Here is a 27,021-nt window from a genome sequence, read left to right on the forward strand (position 1 = left end):
GTTTGAGTTTCAAAAATGATGCATAACTTAGAATGTGGTGTTAATTTATTTGTTGTTGTCAGTTTTAATTATCATCATATCGTTTCTCTTATCAACCTCGTCATCATGCACATCTGCTCAGATGGTCACCATTATGGTCGTGTTGTCCTCAATTACCATCGAGGAGCCTCCGCTCCCTCATTAACTTCTTCTCGCATTCATTTCATTCCGATGCATTGCAGGGCATTAGGCCACCGGCATCAAGTCGATCAATAAATCGAAATCCGTCATTTTAATCCATTTTGGATCTCGGCTTCTCTTCTCACTTCTTTTTTTCGGTCTGTATTTTCTACGTCTGTGTGTGCACAACGATCTTCAACTTTTGTCTGGCTGCTATTATCGTCGGCAAAAATAGCACCGATGATGTTACCATAGCGCTCCTACCATTTGATTATTAGTGATAGCATTAATTACATATACACGATGCGAATTTTCTCTGGAAATCGTTTTCTCGTAGTTTACCTTTTTTCTTTTTTTTTTTGCTGTCGTTGTTTTTATATTATCATTATTTGTGTTGTTATAATTAATCTCGATCACTACACACCGCTTGTATCCACTGCGTTTGATAAATTTCTCGTCTTCGTTGATTATTTTTATTTCTACGAACTTTCGCTTTCGCGTGTGATTTTTTCTGCTATCCTAGTACACCTTATACCTCCACATCATTCCTTTATTATCAGTATTTCCTGTCCTTATGGTATGCCAGTGTTAGCATCAGCTTTTCATCATTTCCTTTTATTCCTGTCTCACCATCCTCGCCTTGTCACCACGCCTATATATATATATATATATATATATATAAAGAGATATTGGTCAGTTACCACCATAATCACCATTATAATCTGCCTATTTTTCATCGCGCTTTTATCTCATAATTATATCTCCACCATCTCATCAGTTTCATCAAGCTTATTTTATTATCATAATTATTACCACTATGTATATATATATATATATCTTTTATCCTCATCTTTCTTTCTCGCTATGTCTCGTACTCGCGCCCCTTTCTACTTTCTCGCTTACCCATGTGTGTTATTTTCGCTCGTTCGGACTTTTCCCGTTGCATTTATATATGGGTCTATATGGTTCATGTGATATTTTTTCTTTCATTAGTTGCTGTTGCCAGGGTTGTCGTCATTGCTGTCTTTAGCACGTAACGTAGCTTGTCTATAAAACTGTAGTCCGCAGCAGCTCAGAACTCAAGACCTCATATTTCACGCTTCGACTGTCTTGTGTGGCACTTCATTGGCCCTAGTAGCAGAACGCGCGAAACGTGTCAGCAGCCAAATTGCCCGCGGTCCTATAGCAGGCTAAGTTGATCAAGCCACCGCCACATATCGTAAACCTATTCACTTCTTCGTTTTTCCGCAAACGATCATTATTCGCCGCTGCAGTTCTCGTACGTTTTGCCGGGTTGTGTGTTTGTGCGCGTGTGTGTTCATGTACTGTGCTATGTCTCTCATTAATTTATCTAAATCTATTAATATGCAGCTTCGCTCAACACTTATCGCGACTGCGCCACCGAAAAATCATCCACCACCGATATATCCGTGCAACTGCTCAATGATTGGCAATAACTATTTACCACACGATTTCCTAAAACTTCCAAAAAAAATCCCTACAAAAACTTCACGTCAAAGTTCATCTCAATCATACCATCTTATGGCAGGAAACGCAAACATCACCGGTACGGTGCTAATCGCCAAGCAGGAAGCGAAGTGGTGGAAAAGGTTTTCAATGCAGACGCACAGGAGGTTTCATTGTCCGTGAACAGACTTCACCTTATTTCATGGATTTGCCTGCCTATTAGAAATTGCCTTGGCCAACTGACTGCGATTCTACTGCGTTTATTTTAATTATTTTTACTGCTATCGTTGAGCCGCTTCCAGAATCGCCGCCACTCTATTTATGGGTATGGGTATGCATGTGCCGTCTACCATAAGCACTCCATGCGTTTTCGCTAGTCACTTCTTTCAATAGGAAGGAATTCGTAAAGATTTCAGAATGAGCATCACATGCCTACGATTAACATTTTGATGACAACATGACGCAATTGAATAACCATTAGTAGCAGTAGCTGGAAGGGATAAACAGTCGAGTACACAGACAAGCAGCGACAACGTTATACTTCTTTGCTTGAACGTATTCATGTAGAAGGATATTAGGACATATTCATCGACTTGTAGGGTGATCTGGTTCGATTGAGGGCAATATTGTAAAAAAGCAAAGAATTGCGATTAACCATGGATACCCGTGCGTGCATGTACTTGTGTCAGTGTTTTACGGGAAGGTACAAATTACTGTATCGCTTCTTTCTTTCTGTAATAGAAATAGGGCACACATCCGCTTAAAGGCCAACGCCATTAAACAACGTGTTTTTTGCCTATTTGAACTCGTTTGTCTTTAGCACAGAAATTTCTTTGTCACTTGACACTGTTAGCTCTTATCAACGGATAATCAAATAATGAAGTGGTAAGTGTAACATTATATATATATATATATATATAGTCTTCACCTACACTCACATCAGTGTCTATAACTTGAAAACTCTCGATGATTTTTTGCTCTCGCTCTCCTGTGCTTAACCGCTCCTTTTCCTCTCTCCACCTTACACTCGTTTCTGATTGTTATATCGACCGTATGTGGATTATATATGTATATTTAGTATTTATAAGAATCTCTTCGCCTATGAACGTTGTTCATACTCCTGCAATATATTTCACCACGAAACGGGATGATGCTCGGTGCTGAGTCGGTTCATTTACTTCTGTTGTTTTTCTTTATTATAATTACTTATTTTAGAATTATTCTTATTATTACTACTGTTACTTGCGACAGGTATAGAACAAGTACAAATGGTGTGGGTAACTGGTGAGCGAAGTTGGCTGTCTACTGTTTACTGCTGGCTGCTTGATGAATGATTAGTTCGTATTCTTAGTCTAATAGTAACTGTAATAATAGCGGCGACACTGGCAAACAAACGAGCCCAACCTTCGAGTCGGCCATACCAGAGACAGCCGCACGACGGGACGTGTTACGGCGGGACAATTGCACAGATTGACGCGCAACAACCTTTTCTCCTCTACAGACACAGGTATAGTCAGCAATAATTGGTTTCTCCTATTTTTTTTTTTATCTGAGTCTCTGAGCTGACGTGGTTACCTCCGATCTCGTTACGTTACATCGTCTTAATTTGTTGTCATTCTTGTAATAGTAGTTATAGCAGCGGCAGAAGAGATAGCTGATGGGGATTTTTCTTGGTATTTTTATTGTTGTTGTCTTTTTTTGTATATTGTTGCTGTTGTTGTCTTTCTCTGCAGCGGCGAAGAAAACATATTTGCGCAATTCCTAAATCGATAGAGCACCTTGAAATACCATCTTAACAACATCCGCCGCCCTGGTTTGGTTTGACGGGCGTTGACGGGTTGATCCTTCCTTCACCAGCGGCTCGCATTTGCTCGCTGCTGGCGGGACCCATGCGAGCCATGATGTCCTCGGCCATCTTCTTGAATGCCTGCTCAACGTTGGTTGAGTCCTTGGCTGACGTTTCGAGAAATGGGATATCAAGCTGCTTGGCGAATTCGGCCGCGGTCGAGTGGTCGACAACCTGTGCCATCGAATTGATGAAGGTCAATCAGTATAAAATAAAAAAAGTTGCATTTGCTACATTAGCCTAGTTCTTGCTGACGTAACCGTCCATATTACCATAAGTAACATTAACGTTATAGCATTATAGGGCCCGTTTCTAGACATTGAACAAAAAATGTTCGAATTTATTTGAATACTCTAAATCGAGTACTTAATCATGCTCAGAGCTCTTGAGAACTGTGGACGTTCCTGCGACGATATGGTTAAGCGGTGCAGGACGAAAACAATAGTTCGTTTGTTATCTCAGATTTGTGGATAGGCGAACAGTGACAAAACGTTTTTCCCCGGGATGACATTATTTGTGGGCGCTAGTCATATCTTACAGGATTTGCTACGGCCCAGTCTGAGAACTGAATTGATATCATATTGCATTACTGGTGCCTGAGTGCCGCATTACCGTCTCACTAAAATCTAATTAAATCCGATGGTGATGATGATGATTGTCAAATTGATGTTTAAACTAAAGCCTGATACGCAAACTATTATCTCGTTCCTAATAATAGCTTAAAGCTAGGATTGTCAAAGGCGCGCTGTACAACAAGCAGCTGAGGCACGCCTAATATTCCCAAGTATGAAAGGCCATACAGCGCTCGTTAACCCTGATTCACGTGACTGGCCGCATATAGAACAGTGAATCTCTGCAAGCGTAAATATTAGAAAAAAAACTGTCATACACAAATTGATGTGTTGATGTAAAAGAATCGATTACCAATTATCTTATTGTTAGTAAACTAAATGTTTTCGGGCTCCTTGTATAATGCTTAAAGGTTTCTCACCTTTTTTGTGGTGAGGTCGCATTTATTTCCGACAAGAAGCTTATTTACGTTCTCGCAGGCATAGCGATCAATCTCCTGAAGCCACTGTTTGACGTTGTTGAACGATTCCTGGTCAGTTACGTCGTACGCAACAATAATCCCATGTGCTCCACGATAATACGACGAGGTGATTGTACGGAACCGTTCCTGACCAGCTGTGTCCCAGATTTGTAGCTTGATGACCTTACCATCAAGCTCAATGGTTCGAATTTTCTGGAGAAAAACAGCAAAGCAATCACCATTATAACACAATAATTATTTCCTTCATTATTTTCACGAATAGAGGTAACTCACTTTTGAAGTGAATTTTTCGAGCCAGGCGAAATATGTGACCTATTTTCTAGTCGTTTTACATAGATAAGATTTGCATATATATGGTCATCTTTACCTTTGATCATGTGTATATAATGGTAATAGAAACTGAGATAAGCCAAAAACAGTCGCAATTTTTTCTAAGTATGTGATTACCCGCATTACTGTGTTATTATGCCTCATTCGCACATCAGTCTTATATTATTAAACGTTCTTATATTGACTTATAGGTAAACATGAACATTTCGACACTTACGAAATCCACTCCAATTGTTGAAATGTACGATTCTGTATAGGTGTCATCGGCGAAACGAAGTAATAGACATGACTTGCCGACTCCGGAGTCACCGATCAGAAGCAGTTTGAAGAGGTAGTCGCTATAGAAAATCATAATATTGGTAATAATATAAATAATTATTGAATCGCAATGCATACATACGTTTTAAGATTTGTATGATACGTACATATATTCCTGCGGCTCACTATGGGTATTACTAATACATCTTATTGTGCTTAAGCGTACGGGTGTAACCAAATGATGTTAGATTACGGAAACTGTAGTATCATGAGCAGTATTTGAATGTGCGACCGCGATGATAATACGCTAATGACCGACATGCTAATAGTATTAGGGAATAGTAAGTAATCATGAATGGGTGACAATGACGGCGATTATCAAGTAAGCTAATGCAGTACTTGCTTGTGGGCAAGCACCATGTCAAAATACGTCTGCGAAGAGTCAGTTTTTCATTTGGGAATTTCTGTTCGCAATAAGTTTTGACGTGCGAATAGAGAAAACCAGCATGACATCTCGCCCCTTTCTGATTGAGGATTGTGCTAAGCACTCAGTGATTTAGAGATATTAAGTCATTTCGCCAGGAACTTTATTCTATTGGTAGTTTACGCTTTATATGTGCTTGTACATATACGTTACGCCAGAAATACATGCAAAAGGGACCCTCAGCACCTGAAATTAATCGAAATACGCATAATAAAGTTTACGTTATAGCTTATCATTTCTGACCCATTTGCACTCTCCCGGACTTTCATGGACGAGACAGATAGCATTTGGCTCCAGCTGGATGCAGCTATACCGGTTTGTAGGCTATGTGTTTTGGATTCGTCGAAAGGCGTGGGATTACGTGCGAGACATCATGCATGCGCAGCGCATCGGTGCTTGCTTTTCCAGCAACAAATCCAGAGATTTGTTAGCTTACAAAAACGTACACGTTTAAAAAAATCCTCAGGTAAAACATTTCCTCGTAAAAACTCCATGTAGAGAGCTCGCCTAGATCGACGGCAGGATTGCCTACTCAACCGCTCGATGGATACACCCGCTTGGCTTGACTGGATTACACTACAGTATACACACCGCCTCTCAAGAAAGCGTTGAGTAGCCAAATGGAATAATGATGCAAAATTTGACAGATAATTCTAATACTGACGGACTAGCGATTACCATCGTATTCTCCTTGTATTTGAGAACACAGTTGGTACTAGCATGAAGCAAGTTGCTCGTATGGGTTAAACACTTCCAGAAAAATTGCTTAGTGGTTCAAAGGAAACGACCGAGGAAAAAATAGCTCTAACTTCTGCCTTTAGTGATGGATGACAGGTATTTAATGTATTCATATCGATGTCTGTGGATATGCAATGTAAGGAATAATAAAGATCCCCTTTGGACGCGTCAAGCGCTATAGAAAGAATACGTCAAGTGCGGGAACTCCTCGGCTGGTCATCAACTCATGTAAAAGTAATCGCGCAATTTCAGGCATGATTACATTGAATGATTTTTATGAATGCCTTGATGGTGTCATCGTAATAGTTGAGAATGTTGTTACAGTTAATACAAAGCAATTCGTCGATCAGTTTTGTTCAATTCCATCGTCCATTAGTTCTTGTCACTCCTATCCCAACCTGTTCTCTCTTCAAAAACTGCCTCCGGTATATATTAAGCTACCTATTGTGGAACTGACTCAACTGGTTGACAGTCTAATGTGAAGTATACAACAAGGCTTCGGAAAAAGATCATATTCGTGTCTATGAATGCACCCTTTAAGCACTGCAACAACCTTTCTGGCGTTTTTTGAAGAAAGTCTAGTAATTTCAATATCTCACAATGTTGGCAGTATTTTTAATGTGTAAACGATAACGTACATTCATTCGAAAAAGGAATATCATCTTAGAGAAAGTAGTTCATGCTAGCAGCCAGCAATTCACGAGCGCCATGCAAATACATAGCAGACACACCGCAGCAACTTCAAACTGTGGCATGCATGCTCTAGCTATCCAACCAGCGATAAATTTATTGTTATTTTCAAAGTCACTCGAATCCCATATCCAGGCGAAAATAATGTCGATATGTCTAGAACATCAAGCAGCATTGTAAGGATCACCCGCGGGTTCGAGCGGTGGCAGTGAGCAGCCAATGTTTTTATTGTTATTTTTACGGAAATTTTCACCAGTTTTGTGTTCTCCGATGGCACGCTTCCTACTAGCACCTACTTCATCACATATGCTTAAACCCCCATCTTTATAAATATAGGTAGCTTATCGAATGCGTGAATCGGCTTCATCAGCCACCCCCTGCGGCACTCTGGTTACTACCGCCTGCGGTTGCTGGCACCGCCACAACAACGTCCTGGTTGTTGTTGTTATCATCACTTTAGCTGTTCGCTAGTCGATTCGTCGTGTTCTGCCGTATCGCTCTCACTCCGTCCCGCTTCTCTCTCGCGTTCGTCGCTCCTCATCAACGAGCGTCACACTTACGCCACAAATTTTGCGGCTGTCATTGCGCGCTCCGGTGTCCCATGTCTGTCTATGCCAATTAGAGGTCTGGCTTTGTGCGTATAAGCCTGGTACGTCTACATGCCTATCTCGATGTGGACATCTCGGCGTAAACGTGAACAACAACCTCAGCCATCACAACGACAGCAACAAGTTTTTGGTTTGGCTGACATCGCTGAATCCGGTGCTGCCATAACTGACGACCTCCTACCACAACAGCCACTGCTGCGAAAGCACACAGTCGCCAACTGCGTTGCAGAAAGTGGATCTCGCTGTAGGAACGAACGAGCAATAACAACCGTCTCCGTTATAACAACGGGAGCGGCTGCTGGCAGCAATGCCGGAGAGCGTATTGGGACGGTGCTAACAACCGAACCGATGTCGTGAAACGGTCGGTCGGTTAAAGCCGACGTCGATGGTCGACAATAGCAACCATGCCGCTATGGCTGCGAACGAAAAGTAATGCTAGGGAGATTCGCTTAGAAACGACGCGCTAGCTTTCACTGGATTCATGACTAGGTATGCAAAAGATACGTCAATGAATGATAATCGTAATCCTAATAATATTTTACAAATATTCTTATTATTATTGCTGCGCTCGTTAATGAATGGATTGGGTGCTACCCTATATATCCCTATATACCTTATATACCATGTTGTCGATGAATTAAAACATAACATTACCTCGCACTTGCGAACACAACTCTCGTAAAACATTTCAGTGCTGCATACGTAGGTAACCTAATGCTCATTTGTGAAGCATTTCCGTCTTTACCGATTTTCTTTGCCTTCGGTTTTTTTCACAGTAATACGTCGAACAGAATAATCCATGAACGAAGCTGAACGCCGAAGTGCGTTAGTAAACATGTGCCGCATGACGGTGCTAAAATGCTACGCTTACAGTTGCGTTCCTTCAAACAAGTTGGCTGCTCAACAGTTAAGCCTGTGGTTTCCCGAGTGGTATTTTAATTAATCTACTCTGCCATATTACTGTATTTATTTGTGCAGAGGTATTTCTAGAAGAAGTAACTGAATCCGTTCTTCTAAAATCTAGTCAGTGAGCTATCCGATTATATCATTAAGGCAATATTTCCCACCAGTAAAATACGGATGAAACTCTCGATATACCAAAGGCGCACATGTTTACTCGTCTCTGTGTGTATCTCTTCTAAAATAAATATGACAAGTCCGATAAACGTTATGCAACGTTTCGCCCAACAGAAGCAGCCACATTTGCCAAGTAAACTACAATTAGCTGCATTACAGCTGAAATAGCAATGGCCTCATACAGTACCACGGCATAAATTACGTAGACACGCAACCGAAATAAGTCTGGGGAGAAAAACAGTGCAAAACAAAATTGAGTCGTTTCACATCTGCTTATTACTTCACAAAGTGACGTGCATTGTCTCGAGCAATCCCCGACACCAACTTTCGCTGCTAGACAGTCTATGCTGGCAGACTTGTTCGGATAGCGGTGCGTCATCTAACGACAGACGCAATGCAGACTTCTGCAGAAGCGTCTTGAGGTTTTTGCAATCGTAGGTCATTCTATACATTTGTATATACGACAGAGGGCCTACAAAAGTTACACAAAACTATAGACGACAGTTGGAGTCATTACGCAATTCTACAGGAACTTAAAATATATATTTATCGAAAAGTTTCTTTTACACCTTGTGTGTATATATGTATGTATAAGAAATATAACGACAACGGATTTAACTAAACGACTAGTAAAAGCAGCTTACTTTATATGGATATGTGCTGCTATATAACGTTAGCTCTACCCGAGCGACCCTATCAGGCAAGTAACGCGATGCGTCACGCCGCACGTGACATTCACGACGATCCTGGTCTTTTTTCACTTTTGCTTTAGGGAAACACAAAAATTTTGCCTGAGCCTAATCATACGATCGCTATAAACCATAGAGTGCATGGCTGATTGATGATATAAAGTCGCCGAGTATGTTGGTGTGTGTTTGTGTAGGTTCACATTCACGTGTGGATTAACGTGCGGTTGATGTTAGCACCAATTTCGAGTGACAGACTGCTTGTATCTAGTCAATAACAGATGTACAATTGACTACATTGTTTTTTTGCCTTTCTTACAATTTCTTTCTGGGAGCACCGTTGGGCTTGTTGCCATCATGTAGAATTCAATAATCAAACCATTGAAGTAATCTCGTCTCGACGTCGACAAAGGGCTGTCTGTATATCATCAGTAGCGTGTGCATGCTTCCATGTTAATAACTTCGATTTAGGCTGCACCCCAAGCTGGTTTATTGAACATGAGTAACGCAGTTTCTTTTAACACCAACGTGACTTAAAAATTTCACTGCATAGAGGTACTGCTACAGATCCAATAAACTAATTGTACTTCCAGATCTATCAGAAATTATTATCAGCACAGTTAAAAGTACAGTAGTACTTATGACACTTACTTAGAAACAATCCGCACTCATACTGCCTACATAAAGGGGTTTTTCAACTCAGCTTTCAAGCAAAAATTGCTTGAAAATAAATACGCCTTCCTTTTTCCAATCGGCAAGTAGAGAGGGACCGTAGCCAGTATCGCTGGCAATGGTTTGTTCTATTCCGTGATGAACTCTCTTTCCTTGCTCAGAGTTCAAAGCTGCCCCATAGTTCTAGTTTGGCTCGGAGTGCAGTATAAAAGAGGAATTTTATTTTTTTTTTAGCGAGATTTTAGAGGAATTTTAGTGGGTAAAGGTTTCAGCAGAAGTAAATCCAACCGTCGGAGCTAAACCCCACACTCGGCCCGCATAAAATAGGCTTTTCTCTGGTGCCACCGGTACGTAGAAATATTAATCAAACCCTCTTAAAAAGATTGATGAAAGCCAACAATAACAGCAGCAGCGATACCCCTGTTATAACGTAAAACGAAGAAGGACAACAACTGCCAAAGTATCATTGCCGAACTGACCCTTCACCCTCGGCTCTAACTCGCAATCATCCGCTCTCCTTATGCTGGTTCTGTTACTTTGTTGCCGCTGCAGCTACTGTTTTCATCACGTGCCAGTCACGGCCAGATGTTGGCATCTGACACACGTAAAACGGAGATATTACAAACCGACGAACGCCCCCGCCTGCGCCTGACGTCACCTCAGGGCTATGTTTTTGCTGTGGATACCATTGCTACGACTGCCACTCGTGACGGCGTCCGCTTGCCTGCGGGCCTACCACCACCGTCTCAAGAGATTCAGCCTGCGCCGACTATGGCACTTTGTTATGATTGCAGCAGCGGCAGCATGAGTACCAGGAGCATCTGGGCGCTTTCGTAGTTGCCTCTGTGTAATCGTCGTGATCATTGCCGCTGCAGCTGTTATTGATTAAATTGATGCGTCGACGGAAGCGGCGGCAGCAGCAGCACAGCTGAAGCGATGACGAAGGAGATTGCTGGTGGACTCCTAAACGCCAGGAGGAGCCATCAGAACCGCTGCTGTCCGATCCACTCATATCGAAGAGAGGATCAGTTTTTCGCACAACGAAAGCAGAGAATATGTTAACGGCTGCGTCTTCTACAATTGTCAGCTCTGGTCGGTAGTGGTTCGGTCATCCGTGAAAGATGCGCTAACTAACAGCATGAACAAAGGAACGTACTTCCTCTTCTCCGTAATTATCGACTTGCTTTACCCAGTTTCATTCACTAGTCAGGCTGCTTGAGCCAGATCCGCTATGGAAGATACACAATGTTTATTTATTGTTGGATATATGGCGACTGCTATGCCCACGCTAGGTGAACGGCGTTCGAACACGTTTGAGAATACATAGTAAAGAAGTAGAATGCACAGTACGTAGTTGCGTTGTGTGTGGTACAAAGGGATTCCTGATTACTTCAAATGCAAATCATCTATATTTTTTTGTGAAGCGTCGATGCAATGCGGCTTCCATGCTGTATGCTGCAGCCATATTTCAGATCGTCGCATGAAACACATACGATGATTATCGTCTGTAATTGGAAAAACTAATACAGGCGAGAGCAATTGAATCTGCTAACTAGCTATCGTAGCTTTTCTGTAACAGACGGATTCGCCACTGGTTATAGACCGAGAGTTGTACCTTTCCAGTTACCAATGAAGAAGGTAGCTACAACCGACTGGAGCACAAAAAAAGCAAAAAATAGTACACAAAACGTGACATCTTCCTACTCTTAACAATAAAAGATCTCATTTTACCCCCACTAAGTTTGCTTAGTTTCTCAATTTTAGCAATTGAAACACCTGACGCTATCCCCCAAACTGTAGTTGCCGCTGACTAATGCTGTCAGGCTATTAAATAGGTTCTTTATGCACGTCTTGACGATTCTAAATCGACCCGACGACAGCAAAATCTGCATCGGCACCACTAGTTATGATGTAGTGAGTGAACTATAACTGGTTATGCCGTTTATCTGTAAATCGAGGCAGGGGTGTCATTATAGCATATCGGCCTAGTACTCAACTCGACTCAAGGCAGTTTGATTTGTTGAGGGGAGACGCAACGGAAACGGTAGGGGCTCAATGTAAACAAGACAGTGACTCCCACGTATCGTACCTCTTGAACGACAAAACTATCTCAGCCCTTGTTAGACCACAACTGTCAGCTACCACCTAATCTCATTGTCTGCCATCTCTTTTGCTGTGACCAAAGTACGCAACTAACACGAGTGCTATGCAGATTATCCATTCGTGCGCATCTAGTTCTCATACGAACGAAGTCATACGAACGAAGTCATACGAAATAATAATCATATGTTTTCTAGAAACACATGTATAAATAGGAATGAGTATAGCAATATTAATAATTGTAATAGAAACGTCTCAGTCATCTCGGTACATATCGTCATTGCCGTAACGTTCGCTTCTTCTCTCGCAGTCTTTGCTAGCTGATCGGTCGGAACCTGGTACTGTCGCCACAGTCTCTCAGGTCGTTTCTGTTGATAGAGTGAGAACTGCATTCATCAGCGAGAACGAGAGACAGAGGGGACAAGGCGCTTATTACCGTATAGATGAACACCTCTCTCCATCGTCCATAGAAAGCGTATCTATCATCGAACCTCGACGACACTATCAGCGATAACGGCAAATTACTGCATCGTTCCATCGCGCCTCCTGCTTATGCTTATGTTGCTGCTACTGCTCCTGTTGTTGTTGTGGCGAACTGGGAAAATAGCAAGCCAACAACACCTTCGATAAGAACAACTGCCTTCAACAGCTATACTCTACGACGTCAGCCAGCCACTCAGTCGTCCAGTGGACGCCACTGGCACCGTCCGTTTGTGACGACCGGAAAGTAACCGTGGCTGCGGTTGTACTTGCAGCAGCAGAGGTAGCACAGCGTCCGCGAAAGCAACTGCTGCAATTGCGACGGTTCGGAGGCTGTGAAAGGATGACGTTATTGAAGAAGCCGATGGCCGAGACCAAAGAGCTTGGTGGTCACTGGAGGCGGTCGACTGATCGACACGAAACGAACGGGACGAACAATGTCAATGCAAAGAATGGATAGAAATTCACACACATACACATGACACGCAGATGGTACGAAACCAAACTGCTACAGCAGTTCAGTAACTAGCAGGATGAACCCAACAGATAAACGAGGTTTATACTTTTACCGCTGCTGCTGTTCGTATTAGTATTACTAGACCAACTGGAAAAATAATCACGTGAATAAAAGCACACACAATGAGAAGTAGACGAATGCGTAACAAGTTGTCGGATATAATTCGGCCAGCATTCGCTACTAATATAATATCAGCAAGAGCAGTAATTGTAAATGGTAGCGGCCGCCTCCTCAACGACAGGCGCGGCGGCTGAATCGATGGTACATGGAAGCAGCACCAGCACTAGTCATGATGGTTGCGGCAATTACGGAACTTCTATATCTGTCGATTTAAATGTTCATCTTTGAAGAAACCATTCCGATGAACAACTCAAGAGCAGATTAGATCTAAGCAGAGACACATAACAACGGTAGTAATTACTAGCAGGAGGATACGACGAGAAGCTGGAAGTGCTTGGACGCAGTATCATGAAGAAGACAGTGGTGCACGCGTATTGTACTCACTACTCGGGGTTGAGGGTGGCCATGGTGATAACTGCTGAACGATCGGATACTCGGATGCTTGCAATGTTCCAGCAGTTTCGCAGCACTATTTGTTCACGAAATTCGTCTTAGTCCTCTTCCTGCAATTCGTTCTTGTATAGTTTCGGCTGTCAACGCCTGCTTGTAGGGGGTTGCCTGAATGGACGGCTAGCTGGCTAGACTCGCAGTCGTTGACAGTTGTTGACGCTGAGCAGTCGCTGACTGACGTAAGTACGTCGTGAAACGTTGATCCGTTTCGTTGCTCTCAATCCGCCTGTCGTTTGGTGCCAGTCTGCGTTCGTCACTCACTATAGTTCACTCTTTGCTATTGCTGCTGATGCTGACGAACGTCGTCAGTCGAGGGGTGTTGTTCCTAGTCTCGGCGATTTCACTGCTGCTGCTACGACTGCTGCGACTACCGGATAACGACGACAACTAATACACACAGCGATAGAAAGACGACCGAATGATAATAGTGATCAATGCTTAGTGGACTTCTTTGCGATGACAGTTCTACGGCGGGGGGCGGTCAGGTAACATTGGGAGCATTGGGAGAAGGTTGATAGCAAGGTACAACACGCGTTCTTGGCAGGGACGGCTAACGACAGCGGCGATAGTTTCGTGCTGGATTGCATTTGAATGGCTGCAATTAGTTTGTTTACATTAACTTTTCTGTACACTTCCTGCTGCCAACAATACAATTATACAAAAATATATTATTGCACCTGCGTACACCCAGACAGATAATTTATGGACAGCTGTTATAAAATAACGACTAGACTATTGCCTGATCTGCTTCGATTGGATGAATGCTTGTTCGGTTCACTGTCACGCTGTTGGTACGTTGATCTGCTGCCGCCGCTGCAACTTCGGCTGATCGCACACTCGAATACAACGACATAGTGCTTCCGTTGCTGGAGCTGCAATAGTGATAGTGATCTCTGTCTGCAAAGGATAATCAGCGATGATGACGACGATGATTTTGGCTGGTAACATTGACCCACACAGCTCAAATTATTGTTGTTTCCGCTTCAGATACTATCACTGGCATAGGTGATGCAAAAAAATGCCAAATAATCCCAGCTTGGCGTTATAACTGATGTGTTAATATTTCAACAAATACCTAACCTTCTGTAAAGAATTAAACATACTTTATTTCAAGTCATATTAACGTTGCTGACAAGACCTTAAAGTGAAGACTTCGTGGCCCTGAGTAATTTTGTTGTTAACGCGCTTAAGTTGCTGTATTTGTGGTTGTCGTTATTTTCGGCCATATGTATTGACGTGTACTAACTGTTGCCAAGCTCCCATATAACTCTGAGAGGAAGACAACAGTACGCAGAGAAAAAAAAACGAAGCAGTTTGCTTACGATGTGAAGGCAGATAGGTGCTCGGAGGAGCAGCAATCGAGGTCGGGCAGCCAGACCCATTCAAGGGTCTGGCGGGAAAATTTGAAAGTGACAAAGATGTTTTTGGCTCAAAAATCGGTACTAGCAATGACTCATAGGTGTGAGAAACTGTTTGTTTGTGGTCGCGAAATAACAACCGAGAAGTCGTCGAGCAGTCTCTTGTATTTTGATCCGATGTAAAAATCATGCCTTGGTTTGGATTCTAACTAATAGAGAAATTGACCGTTTTGTTCTGCTTACAACCGAAACTTAAACTAAACCGTCATCAACTCCCATAAAGCTAGCAAAAGCTTACAACCCAGTGTACAAGTTTGTTCAACAATTTCGCATAGGGGATCATAGCCGATGCATCGCACTGGCCTGCTGGCTTTTTTGCACCGTAAAAGGCGGCAAAATTCGACAATAAGCCTCGAGAGCAGCGATTACTACCGAATCAGCAGTTGTTCGCGAACGGGCGTCTGCTCGAGCATCCGGCGTCGATTTAAATTGCAGCTTGGAGGTTTCTATTACCCGGGCCCATAAGGGGTTTCGCCGTTCACACGGTTTTCAGCTGAATTTCAAGGGTCCCTAAAGACATTTTCATTTGCGTATTTGTGAAATCATGGACATCGCAAATAGATCAGGTTCGTGAGTGATACGCTAATATTTCACTACGCGATTTCTAAAACAAAAAAAAAAAACACGATTCACCGTTCTTGAAACAACGACTATTGACGTTTATTCCTTTTTCTCAGTTGATAAATGATAGCTTTTTGACGTTGAAACCTCGAAACCGACACATATGAGAATATGTCTGTCATAATGGGTTACATACTACGTTAAAAAGAACTGCAGTGTTGTCATGTCATTATCCTGATTGCAATCTGTAGTACATTTTTGATGTTCTCGTCTTCTGAATCAATCATGTAAACGTTTCGTTTCCAAAACTCTTGATAGATGGTTTCTATTGTATAATAACAGCCGTGTACTAACCATAATTTTTGTAGTCTGATAAATGAATAGTGTTAGCGATTAAACGATATATGTATATATATTAACGAGTAAATGTACTTACACCAATGTACAACATAGACATACATCTGTAAGATGAGTGTGAGTGATCTTAAACTCAATGCCACGATAATCACGAGAATCTTGTCCTGTAAAGGAAGACCTTTCAGTTTACAATAAATCGCACGATTCCTAGCTTAGTCAAAAAATGATGTTAACTATTTTCATCACTTCTCAAAAATTGAATAAATTACAAAAACAAGCTACGTTACTATGTATTTGTCGTCGTGCCCTATGCCCTTTTGATATCCATTAACGAATTCATCTTGTTAGAAATGTTTATACCTGATGCTGAAGAATTCGTCTAGCTAATTTTTACAACTGTTTATAATTGTTAGTTACTTTATGAATTCTATCGGGTTAGTAATCGGGAAACGTAGTTATCCGTCAACGCGCGAGATTGAAAAAATACAGTTATCCGTCAACGCGCGAGATTGAAAAAATACAGGTGCTGTGAAGAAACGTCGTAGAGCCTTTTTAAGGACTTATACCATGTGCGGTTTAGTATTGTCACGGAGAAGCAGGATTTTGTTTTGTTTATTGGGTTTTTGCTAGTAAGTAGCTTTATTTACTCGCTGTAACTGGACCTCTATGTGCCATCTTGCTTTTCTCATGCATTTTACGGTTCGTAAGATTCCTCCAGTTACAGGAACGCGAATCATAATCGTTTGGATAGAAACCTGGGCATTAGCACTGAGCTTAGCCGTATCACCCGGATATATCCGTTCGTGTTTCACATCGACGTAGAAATACCACTTCTTGTCAACCAATGCAGTTCTGTTTAGAACCCTATCATTGTGACTGTGTGTTCGCTCGTACTCTTTATTCCATTTAAGGAAGGGAAGCCCAGTTGTTTAAAAAATAAGTTTGTGTTTCAATTGAGATATTTTAGGATTGTTCGCATCTCATCTTCTCGATCAATTAATGAGTTTCTTTCCATCTGAGGTTTTCGTGGACTTTAGGTAGATGGTCAGTACCATTAATTTACCGTTTATTCATTACCCCAAATTACCCTTAAACTTAACACAGTTTCACTCTGAACAGTCTTTTCGGCTAATAGACTCTCGTCGTACACACCATAAATATCCCGGATCTCTTCCATAGCTTTCTGACATTCCCAAATAGCGAAATAAATTAAATATCAAGTATGTGCTTTTTTTTTTTTATTTGGGATGGTGATGCGATAGCATTAGGGCAAATGGCGCTTTTCGAGCCGGCATTACAGACGCCTTTTAATCATAGACGTCTGTAACAGTATCTACAGCTCAACTAAGCTTGCTGACGGAAAATCGGGGAGTTTCTACATGAGCTTATATTGGATCATTCTCTTGTTATTCCCAATGACACCGATCTGTTAAGATTATTTCTTCAATTACGATTATTGGCGTTTTTTTGCGCATATTTTCAGCAATAAATGCGCGGCGCTAATTGTTTGTTTCCTAAAAAAAAAGAAAAACATATTTTGGTTCCAATGTATTTCTCTATGGGAGAAGTAGCTGACTGGTCCACTACTATAAAATTGTTGCCTCAGGAGAGGCTCACATGAATCGAACCATTGTGATATTGGACATTCGTTTCAACAAAAAATACCTCATCAGTAAAACATTGACCATGAAGAGCTCAGAACGTATTTCTTTATACTTTCTTTAATATTATACACCTAATCGGTTCCGATCGGTACTAGGACTTCCGACCAATGTCGGCTATAGTCGAAAACAAGTATTGCCAGTTCTAGGTTACAGGCTACATGGGTGTACGCTGCAACATTACTGCAAGTTATTCACAAAATGTTTCGTATAAAAGAATCCGATTTCCATTCGTTCGCTGTTTGCTTTTTGATTTTCATATGGCATCATGGTAGGCACTTGTAAGGTAGCATGATACCCTTAATTTGGACTTCAGACTAAATATATATGACCAAAAAAATTAGTCGTTTATAAAAAAGTTATAAAATATTGTTCTAGTATTGTTGTGAAGGCAGAAAATTCATGGTATAGCCCATTGTAAACATGAGTCGTTTTCGCGTATAAATATATTATGATTATGAAAATAAAGATATAAAATACGTGTTTTCGAAGTGAGGTTAGCTAGAGCTGCGCGCCTCGAATTAATGCAGGTTATTTCTCTCTAGCTTTGCGAGTTCAGTTGGCTTCAATCAAAACAACAGCAGCGTTACAAAGATGAGATACACAGCTCAGATTCAATAAGAATTATTCGCGGGTCAAGCCTGTCTAAAAATCTATATTTGTATTTGGTTCAAGCTTGCTGCGTCAAATAAAGCCATATTTTTGTTATACGCAGCAACTTTATTTATTTAGAGACTAGTATTTATTGTGTTTTTTCTATAGATTTCATGTTCAATCCATCTACATGTACGTATGCAGGCCATACTGTTATCTCTCGCGCAAATATTAAAAGGTACCGACGAATATATTATCAAGAACGAAACTGCTAGTCATATTCTTACTATTCATTTTTGCAGTGATTTGGTTATGTTTGTGGCTATTTTCGTAATCTCCGCGATGCCGCAGCTATTCAGCTACTATTATCCTACCTTCCAATGATCTATGCTACATAATAATCGTGATAAAATAATTTTTTGTGTCACTTTTTTAGCTACCGGAAAGGAAAACGATTCAAAGAGTGCGAATGCGAGTCCTAGTCAGCAACCTCAAAAACCAGGTAAAGGGTAAGTGAACTATGAAGAAGATTTCAGAACAAAATCCATAACATGTCTATACACCCGTCTCAATTTATTTATTTAAATGATCTGTTGTTTAGGTTTTGTCACCGGAAAGAAAGCTCGAACCGTTACACATGTGCATATCCAGAAACTAAACAGTATAGGCATAACAACACCTTTCTATTAGCGGTCTCTAAACCGTCACAGTTTCGGAAAAGTTCCTGGCACAAAAGACGTCAGAGAATTACAGGTTTCGAGCACCTTACCTAATGCACCAATACTTTTTTACGGAAAGAGTATTTTAAAAAGCCGAGGATTATATTATAATAAATGGGTTATATTGACTTAACGTAGAGTCCATAATAGCTTATGATTTATTTCAGGAGGAGCTTTCCAAACAATATTCAAACGTTGGTGAAAGCTTGAGAGGTGCTTGAGGCGTTTCTAGCATTAAATGCTAATTAATAGATAGATATTCAACTTAGTTGCAGCCTTTTGTTGGGTCGACATATCGGCTTGGTAGCTATTCTAGTCGGCTGGCTCAAAATAGATATACTGCTCAATGGAACGAATGCTTGTTATACTTACAAAATATCGTCATTATCACTTCTCTATATGCATCGATTTTCAGTTGTCGGTTACATACACAATTTGAATAAACAATAGTGATCTGAATAAAATATTGTTTACAGTGATATGCGATGGCAGCTGAGTGACTTCGAAATCGGGCGTGCCCTAGGAAAAGGCAAGTTTGGCTCGGTTTATGTAGCGCGCGAGAAGAAGTCCAAGTTCATCGTAGCGCTCAAAGTTCTCTTCAAAGATCAGCTGCAAAATGCTCAGGTATTCGTTTCTTATAGTGATTATCATCACCATCATACAATAAAAATGAAACTTTTTTTTAACCAACTAGTACTTAGGGGCGGCGTGGTCTGGGTAACTGAGGCGCTCCAGACGCGTTGCCGTAGCCATTATGAACACCTGGCCATTGCTGGTTCAAATTTTAGCAATGGAAAATGGTTACCATGGCATGGTTACCGTGCCGCTTCATAAGTCCCCTGGAGAAACTTAATAAGGCCCACTTCAGCTAGACTTCAGCTGATGAGAACAAGTCTTTGATGCTATACCGAGAAGATCATTTCGAGAACTGGTTAACACAATATAAATAACCGTAGGCATCAACATAAAAAAATGCTGGGGTTAACTAATTTAAAACTTTACACTTCTACGCCCATTAAGTTATTCAATTGAGCCAGTGACCCGAAGCCGCTATATCGTTTTATACGCCGCCTCTTTGATTGCGCGGCTGCTACATGTTTGCCTAGAAAACACAGGGGCAATTAAAAAGATGGTCTAGGCTCGACGCCCAGTTCGCTTTGTGTTGCTGTACAGCTGCCTGAGACATTTTTTGGCAAATCCAACTTTAATTTCTTCCTCGTACGTAAACATTTTTTTCTTCAAAATAACGATATTTCCACATTTGTTATTTTTCTAAATCGTTCAGGTCGTACACCAAGTCCGAAGAGAAATCGAAATTCAGTCACATCTTCGACACAAGAACATTCTGCGTTTGTTTGGCTATTTTCACGACGAGAAACGAGTCTATCTCATTCTGGAGTTTGCACCTGGAGGCGAACTATTTAAGGTATACTTTGCTACAATAATATTTTTATAGCAAAACACTAGTTGCAGTAGCTATTTGGACCCACGTCATTGGGCGAGCTTATCAATCTCGGATTACTACCTATAAATAGCTGCATAAATATTTTGATATAAAGTAAGAAAGCGTCATGTATTATGAGTTTAAATGTATCCGTTGCTGTACCTCGCTCTTTGTAGAAACTCCGGGACGTTGGCTGCTTTAACAACGAAACTGCGGCCAGATACATGCGACAAATCACCACTGCCCTGCAGTATCTTCACTCAAAGGGAGTCATCCACCGGTATGTTGTTGACTTTTTATTTACTTGTGGTGTGAAACACAAACTCCGCATAGTTTTCTCCATCGGTCCTTATTTAGTTTTAAAGTAATTTTTATAATAAAATAAAAATCTATTCCATGTGAACTTTATAGGAGATTATCGATTGTAGTAAAACCTGGAGTTATATGTCTACCATAATACACGCTCGGCGCCTGGTTAACTCTATATCTGAGGAGCAACTGTGTATATTTTGTAGAAATATTTCATCATATCGACTCAGGTCAATGAAATTGCGGCGCCATGCTGAGTGTCATTAGAGCCTATGTAAATTATAGATACACAGTCGATACGCAACGGCTATTCACTGAAGAACTAATTATTCGCCTTAATATTACTTCTTTCGATTTTGTACCTTGATTTTTTCGAGTGTTGACACCAAGTTCGCTAAGCGTACATTACTGAGGGTTCCAACCTAATTATGATGTATATATTGTTTGTTCGAGGGTTCTGTGAGCTACCCGGTTTTCCCTATTTTCATATGAAATAGATCACGTTTATGCGACAGTGATTATCTCAGAGACTTATCTAATCTTAACTGATGGAATGAGCATTTAGTATTCAGAAAGATTGCTGCCAGCATTCATTAGATTGCTTAGTGTTCATTAGACGAACGTATGGGACCTGTATGTTGACTGACTTGCCCTTTCTTCAAGAATAATTAAGAATTTTCTTAGGAAGCAATAGATTTCTTTGATGAACCCAATGTAATAAAAATTTCCCGAGTTTTTAAGCCGGCACTGCGTTATATATATATATATATATATCTCAAGCAGTGCTGGCTTATATATATCTAACTGGTCGTACGCAAGTGATCTCGTTAGTTCAAAGAAATCAGTAGATTCCTATGTGTGTAAAAGGAACGATGCTGTAGGACTGATGCAGTATCCATACAGAAACTCTGTAAATAAGATAATGTATTATTTTGAACCTCTCATAAATCCACAGTGTGGATAATGAACTTAAAAACTGACATGCGCCCCTTGTGTTTAATGGTACTGGTTCACGCGAAAATTTCAGTGACATCAAACCGGAAAATCTACTGCTCTCGAAGGATGGTGAAGAGTTAAAGATAGCGGATTTTGGCTGGAGCGTGCATGCACCCTCATCTGCTCGCACTACGTTGTGTGGTTAGTATTTACCGTATGTTTTTTATGGCCACGACAACGGCTCAAATCAACTCGTACTGGAGGCACATATTTCTGATTGTTTCCTGTTAGTTAAAACAGGTACCCTAACTCTTTTTTTCTAAACATGATCAAATGGTGCATATATATATGTACGAGTTTAATTTCGCTCTTATGTGGTTCGTAACTTTTAATAACTTAGCAGTAGCCTCAGTTTCAATACCTTAAGAGCTAGTCGTATCGCCTAGAAATCAGTTGATCTAAAAATAAGAAACACCCAATCAAGTGATTGATTATGAACAATGTTATGATTCTTAACAAGCGAGATTCTATTCCGTGCTCTTCGGTGGAACACAGGCACAGTAGATTACCTACCACCAGAAATGTTAGCCAATGAAAAGTACGACAATCGAGTTGACGTCTGGTGTTTGGGGATTTTGCTCTTCGAACTGTTGACCGGAGCTCCGCCCTTTAAACAAGCCTCAGATAAGCTAACATTCAAGGCTATCGCCAAAGGCGTGATCAACTTCCCGTCGCATATGCACGAAGAGGCTAAACATCTTATTACTCAGGTAAGACAATTGATTGTTGTAGGGCTCAGGTGGAACGTTTGAATAAATATAGTGCTGAGGGTATATATATGTAGAGCAGAAAGTTTTTGCTTATCGTCGTGTTCTAACAATTACCGGCAGACTTATAACGATGCTGGCCTCTTAGAAAGATCGCTGTTTGTTGTAAATTATTTTTTTTGAGTAGTAAAAATAATTTACAACAAACAACGATCACTGTGTAGGTTAAAAAACCCTAGAGGTATTTGAAATACGCTTATTTCGCGAGTAACTTCGTGCTATTTTTATTTTTAGTTTTAAATTCGAGGACACCGAAAAAAATATGCTTAAGGTCAAACTCATGTGGCTTTTGACGAGACAATTTTATTGGTTCACACGGTTAGGAAATTCCGAGCTCAAAAGATGTTTTTTACTCAGTATTATTTCGTGACTGATAACGACGAGATAAAATAGATGACTGGAAAAATCCCTCGACAAACACTCCTGTTACAGTTTGCTATAGAACATAGGGTGTATCAGATTCTACCGTGAGCAAACATGTTTAACAAAGTTGAAAACTAGATGGTTCATTAGGCTACCGATGAGCAAAACATATATTCATCGGCGTTCGTTAGTTGCTACCGCAGAGCTAGTCCCAATATGATTCACTGAATTGGATTGCCACAGGTCTTAAGAAAAGAATTCAATGTAAGAATTAAACAATGCAACACTTTAGGATAACAGGAAGGCGAATCTTTTGTACCATATACCTTCCGCAAAAAAACAAAATAAGTAGAGTCAATTTTGTTCTTTAATAGACCTAAGACTTTGTCTTTCACTATGAGCTTCTGAAGCCCGACAAATACTGAAAAATCCACTTCGCACAGCCGGGAAAGATGACAGTTGAACTGTATGAGACGAAACTCAGTCTCGTTCTAATAAGGAAATGCCCAGCTTGTCACAAGCTGCGTGTACGACAATAGGCGTTTGCAAAAAAATTTTTTTCAAAAGTTTTTTCTCACAAGAAAGTATCTATCTGTACAAGAAGCATGGCGATCCTAACCTAATACATCAAATCATTAAAAGGTTCTACGGCTTGCAAAAAAGAGATATTTTCTATGAAAAAATTGCGCGATGTCCCAACAGTGTCACATGGATGTTGCGTGGTTGCGAGGTACACCGCGGGCATCTTGGGATTTTCGCAATAGTGAAATCTAAGAGACTTCAGATCCGAGAGATAGGAGGCGCTTTAGGTTGAAAATTGCCTAAGGATCAAAAATCTAGTGTGGAAATGTGTTGCAGTGCTGAACGATAACGTTTTTTTTGTATATTCGGATTTCATTCGCCATTTTAAGCTAGCTTTTCTGTGCAGCCGGGTCCTCTGTATCAGCAATTTTTAGATATAGTGTTCATGACTTGTGCCTCAGTTGGGGTCTAGCCGGTGTGTTTCTTGCTGAACTTATTTGGGGTTTTTGCAAGGAACGTGTGTGTGACAACGCTGCAGTATACAACGCAACGGCGACTCCAAGCATCATTAAATAGAGAAAATGGAGGTTTAAAAAAAACCACTATATTTACCTAATCCCGAATCTTCTATTAACGAACACGCATTCCCGTATTTTTGGATGTTCCTGACAACTTAATTTTCACTTCAGAAGGCCAAGCTCGGAATGCCTTATGTTGATCTTTAAATACCTCCAAAAGAAACGTTTTTATTACCGTAGATTCCGTTCGTTGCCTGATGGGAACTGCTGAATGAGACTGTTTTTGTTAACTAATTAGTTGTGTTCAGCTTATTGAACTGAGCATCGTGCATCAAAAAAACCACGAGAAGCTTCTTACGGTAACTATAACTATTGTTTTAGTTGTGCTCAGGAGACCCCAAGAAACGACCCAGCCTCGAGGACATCTTGCGTCACCCTTGGCTCGAAAAATTTGCCCCTCAAGATGACGACTCAAGAACGTCCGATTTAGGATCATCAATCTGAGTCGATAGCTTTTCAGGTGCCCCGTACCCGTCCCGTTGCCATCATTCCCTGCATACGATGAGGCTCAATTTGACGAAGAACCGTGCGACAACCAGCTGATATTGAAAATGTCAACAACTGTGATCAATACGCGCAGCTGCTGTACCTCTGTCCAGTTATGGAAGAGTAACATGAAGTTTTATAGAGGAGAATAAAGAAAAATAAAATAGATTTTATCTTTTCCACGCTTTTCGCTGACATGCGCGGGTTCTCTAGATGAGGTTCTAGCTTACCGACATCAAATGAACTCATTAAGAAGCGAAAACGTCTTCGATGCTGTGTCAATGCCTATGGGTTTAGGTCACGCTTTGAGATCGGTATTGCGCTAACTATTGCTGCATGTTAAATGAAGGCATGGAGCAGTTGAATCAATCAATATGTTGATCTAATTAGATTACTTAATTGAAATTCGAGCGGATGCAATGTATGTTATCGATAGCAGCGGGTGTGGTCTGATTTTTTTTAAGGAAATCCAATTTAAATGGTTGTCTATACGTAGACATGCTAATAATAATAATATGAGCAAATGGTAAAATAGCACAAACGCTGTGCACTACCACTGTGTATATGACAGTTTATTAACACAATGCAAAAGAACGTAGGTCGGCTGAATGTGTAAGTGATTAGTATTAGACATGTTAACGTCATTAGGAACAATGACGTTAACGACTAGATACATCGATTGTGTGGAAATAATGACAGAAATAGTGATAATACAAACAAACGCGTAACGGGTAGCGGGAAACGCTTGATGCCTCTTGCTGCGTTGACAAGGCGTCTCCTGCTAGAACAACGTAAATATGTGAAGAAGGAAAGTGAACGACTAATTTAGAAAAGTTAGAGATAATAAATTTAGCGGGTAGAGGAAATATCAAATAAACGTCTGACCTGTACTATTTATCCTGTTGTCATTTTCATTCCAGTTTGCAAGGAGATAATTGTAAATGAATATATGGCCACGACCCGCAACTTCGGCACCAGATCTCCTCGCAATCTGTCTGTTCACTTCCTGCATATTTTTCTATCGTATTTATATTTCTGACGACTCTGGCGATATCTTAAGAACATCTACGAGTAGCTTCGCCGCGCTAAGTAGCAACAGTCTACGATCGTTTTTGAAAATTACTCATCATTTCACATGCTCGTAATCCAAGGCGTCATTTTTCCGTTTATGTTGCAATTCATATCGAGGTATTCACATTGCTCCACTGCCGTGCCCCGGTGCTCTATTTTCATTGCAGTCGGCTATTGGTAACATACTGTCTTTACGGTTATAGGTTATCTATTACTGTAGATACTGTTGTAGCTTTAGGAAACTGGGTTGCGGATCCACAAAAGTTTTATCAGATTAATAATTTATTTATTAAATTCTGACAAAGTGCAGGCTTGTTTCCGAATAGTGTAATGGAGCAGCTGGCAGTTGAAGCCGACCTATGAGGACATCGTTTGCCATATCAGAGTGCGTAGACAATAAGTCACTAAGCTCTCCGTGGAAAGCGCGAATTGATATTGAAGGCGCACTCCTTTAAACAATTTTTTGTTCACCGAGGTGTATATTAGGGCTACTTAATTATAGTCCTCTAAGAGCAGCACCTTCACCTAATATCATTGTAGGTAACAAGTCAATTCTATATTGAGAGGAAGCTTCTTGCTCTTTGGTGATTTCTGCTAATGGACCGTAAAGTTCATTTAGAAAACACTGCATAAAAATTTAGAATGGGCCAAGATCGCTTCATTAAACGCTTCTACGTCATAACCTATGCATTTCGCGTCAATAAATTCAACGGACGGTGGACAGAAAATCGTCTATATAGGCCTACAATGGATATTCGCTACCACCAAATCTAATACGTTAATCTCCTACTTCTGTTAAAATCCTGTGGAGTGGCAGGTTAGCGCGTCCACGTCAGCAAATCCAAAAACTACTTTAGGACCTAAAGGTAATTATTTTTATGAGCGAATAAAATAGTCACTAAATTCAGTCAGTAAAACACTCATCGAATTTTACCTAGAAAGTAGAGAAGTTATCGTCAGAAGGTCGTCTGGCGACGCAGTTACACTCATTTCTTGTAATACGCTTGGGCGTCTACTTAGTCTACTAATTCCATCCTTAGGTCTACAGACACGCAAAAGCTGTTCATGATATAAAAACCGCAAGGATAGCTTCTAGTAATATCGCTTACCTACTATTCACGTGAAGAATATCAATTGTGTACCTCTTAGGACAAACAAACAAATAAACACCTAACATTGAAATGAAACTGTACGTTAAAATCCCACTTACTAATATGGAAGTGATTCTGAGATAGAATAAAAAATCAAAATGCCAATGTTTTACAAAACTGGCTTTAAGGCAGCTCATTCGAAAGCAATTAGGCGATTTTAGCAATTTTAATTACTTCTCTGGGGAAACCCTAATACTTCGATGAGCTCGGCTAGAAATATTTGAGTAGTCCTTAAATCTGTCCTCGTCACTGCACAGTGGTGACATGTTTTTGCCTGCTACTGAATTTAGG

General features: G+C 40.7%; 2 protein-coding genes across 3 annotated transcripts; one reads left to right on the forward strand and one right to left on the reverse strand.

Moving 5' to 3' along the window:
- Positions 1–7: 7 nt before the first annotated feature.
- Rab1 (RAS oncogene family member Rab1) lies at positions 8–14,133 on the reverse strand. The gene is made up of 4 exons (XM_022855973.2): positions 13,668–14,133; positions 5,071–5,191; positions 4,464–4,715; positions 8–3,646 (listed from the first exon to the last, which is right to left on the reverse strand). Exons 1-4 carry the CDS (start codon positions 13,688–13,690, stop codon positions 3,419–3,421), a joined length of 624 nt encoding a protein of 207 aa, XP_022711708.1. The 5' UTR covers positions 13,691–14,133; the 3' UTR covers positions 8–3,418.
- A 593-nt stretch (positions 14,134–14,726) lies between these two features.
- LOC111273946 (aurora kinase A-B) lies at positions 14,727–25,405 on the forward strand. Of its 2 annotated transcripts, none has more exons than XM_022855976.2 (8): positions 14,727–15,717; positions 18,761–18,833; positions 19,520–19,667; positions 20,329–20,469; positions 20,664–20,767; positions 21,824–21,933; positions 22,288–22,502; positions 24,354–25,405. In XM_022855976.2, the coding sequence occupies exons 1-8, from the start codon at positions 15,696–15,698 to the stop codon at positions 24,450–24,452; spliced, it is 912 nt and encodes a 303-aa protein (XP_022711711.1). In that variant the 5' UTR covers positions 14,727–15,695; the 3' UTR covers positions 24,453–25,405. The 2 variants fall into 2 exon arrangements, with proteins under 2 accessions (XP_022711711.1, XP_022711709.1); XM_022855974.2 differs by having other exon boundaries at positions 14,736–15,717; positions 24,344–25,405.
- The last annotated feature ends 1,616 nt before the right edge of the window (positions 25,406–27,021 follow it).

The sequence above is a fragment of the Varroa jacobsoni genome, unplaced genomic scaffold, assembly GCF_002532875.2.
Source record: "Varroa jacobsoni isolate VJ856 unplaced genomic scaffold, vjacob_1.0 scaffold_239, whole genome shotgun sequence".
NCBI classification, from domain to species: domain Eukaryota; kingdom Metazoa; phylum Arthropoda; class Arachnida; order Mesostigmata; family Varroidae; genus Varroa; species Varroa jacobsoni.

Bases quoted from the DNA above. Each gene is read 5' to 3' on its own strand.
- Rab1 (XM_022855973.2), bottom strand. From the start codon at position 13,690: ATGGCCACCCTCAACCCCGAGTA. The intron at 5,192-13,667 runs GTGAGTACAATA...GATTTTCTATAG, and splicing joins GCCACCCTCAACCCCGAGTA to CGACTACCTCTTCAAACTGC. The intron at 4,716-5,070 runs GTAAGTGTCGAA...GTTTTTCTCCAG, and splicing joins CAACAATTGGAGTGGATTTC to AAAATTCGAACCATTGAGCT.
- LOC111273946 (XM_022855974.2), top strand. From the start codon at position 15,696: ATGGACATCGCAAATAGATCAG. The intron at 21,934-22,287 runs GTTAGTATTTAC...GGTGGAACACAG, and splicing joins TGCTCGCACTACGTTGTGTG to GCACAGTAGATTACCTACCA. The intron at 22,503-24,343 runs GTAAGACAATTG...CTATTGTTTTAG, and splicing joins CTAAACATCTTATTACTCAG to TTGTGCTCAGGAGACCCCAA.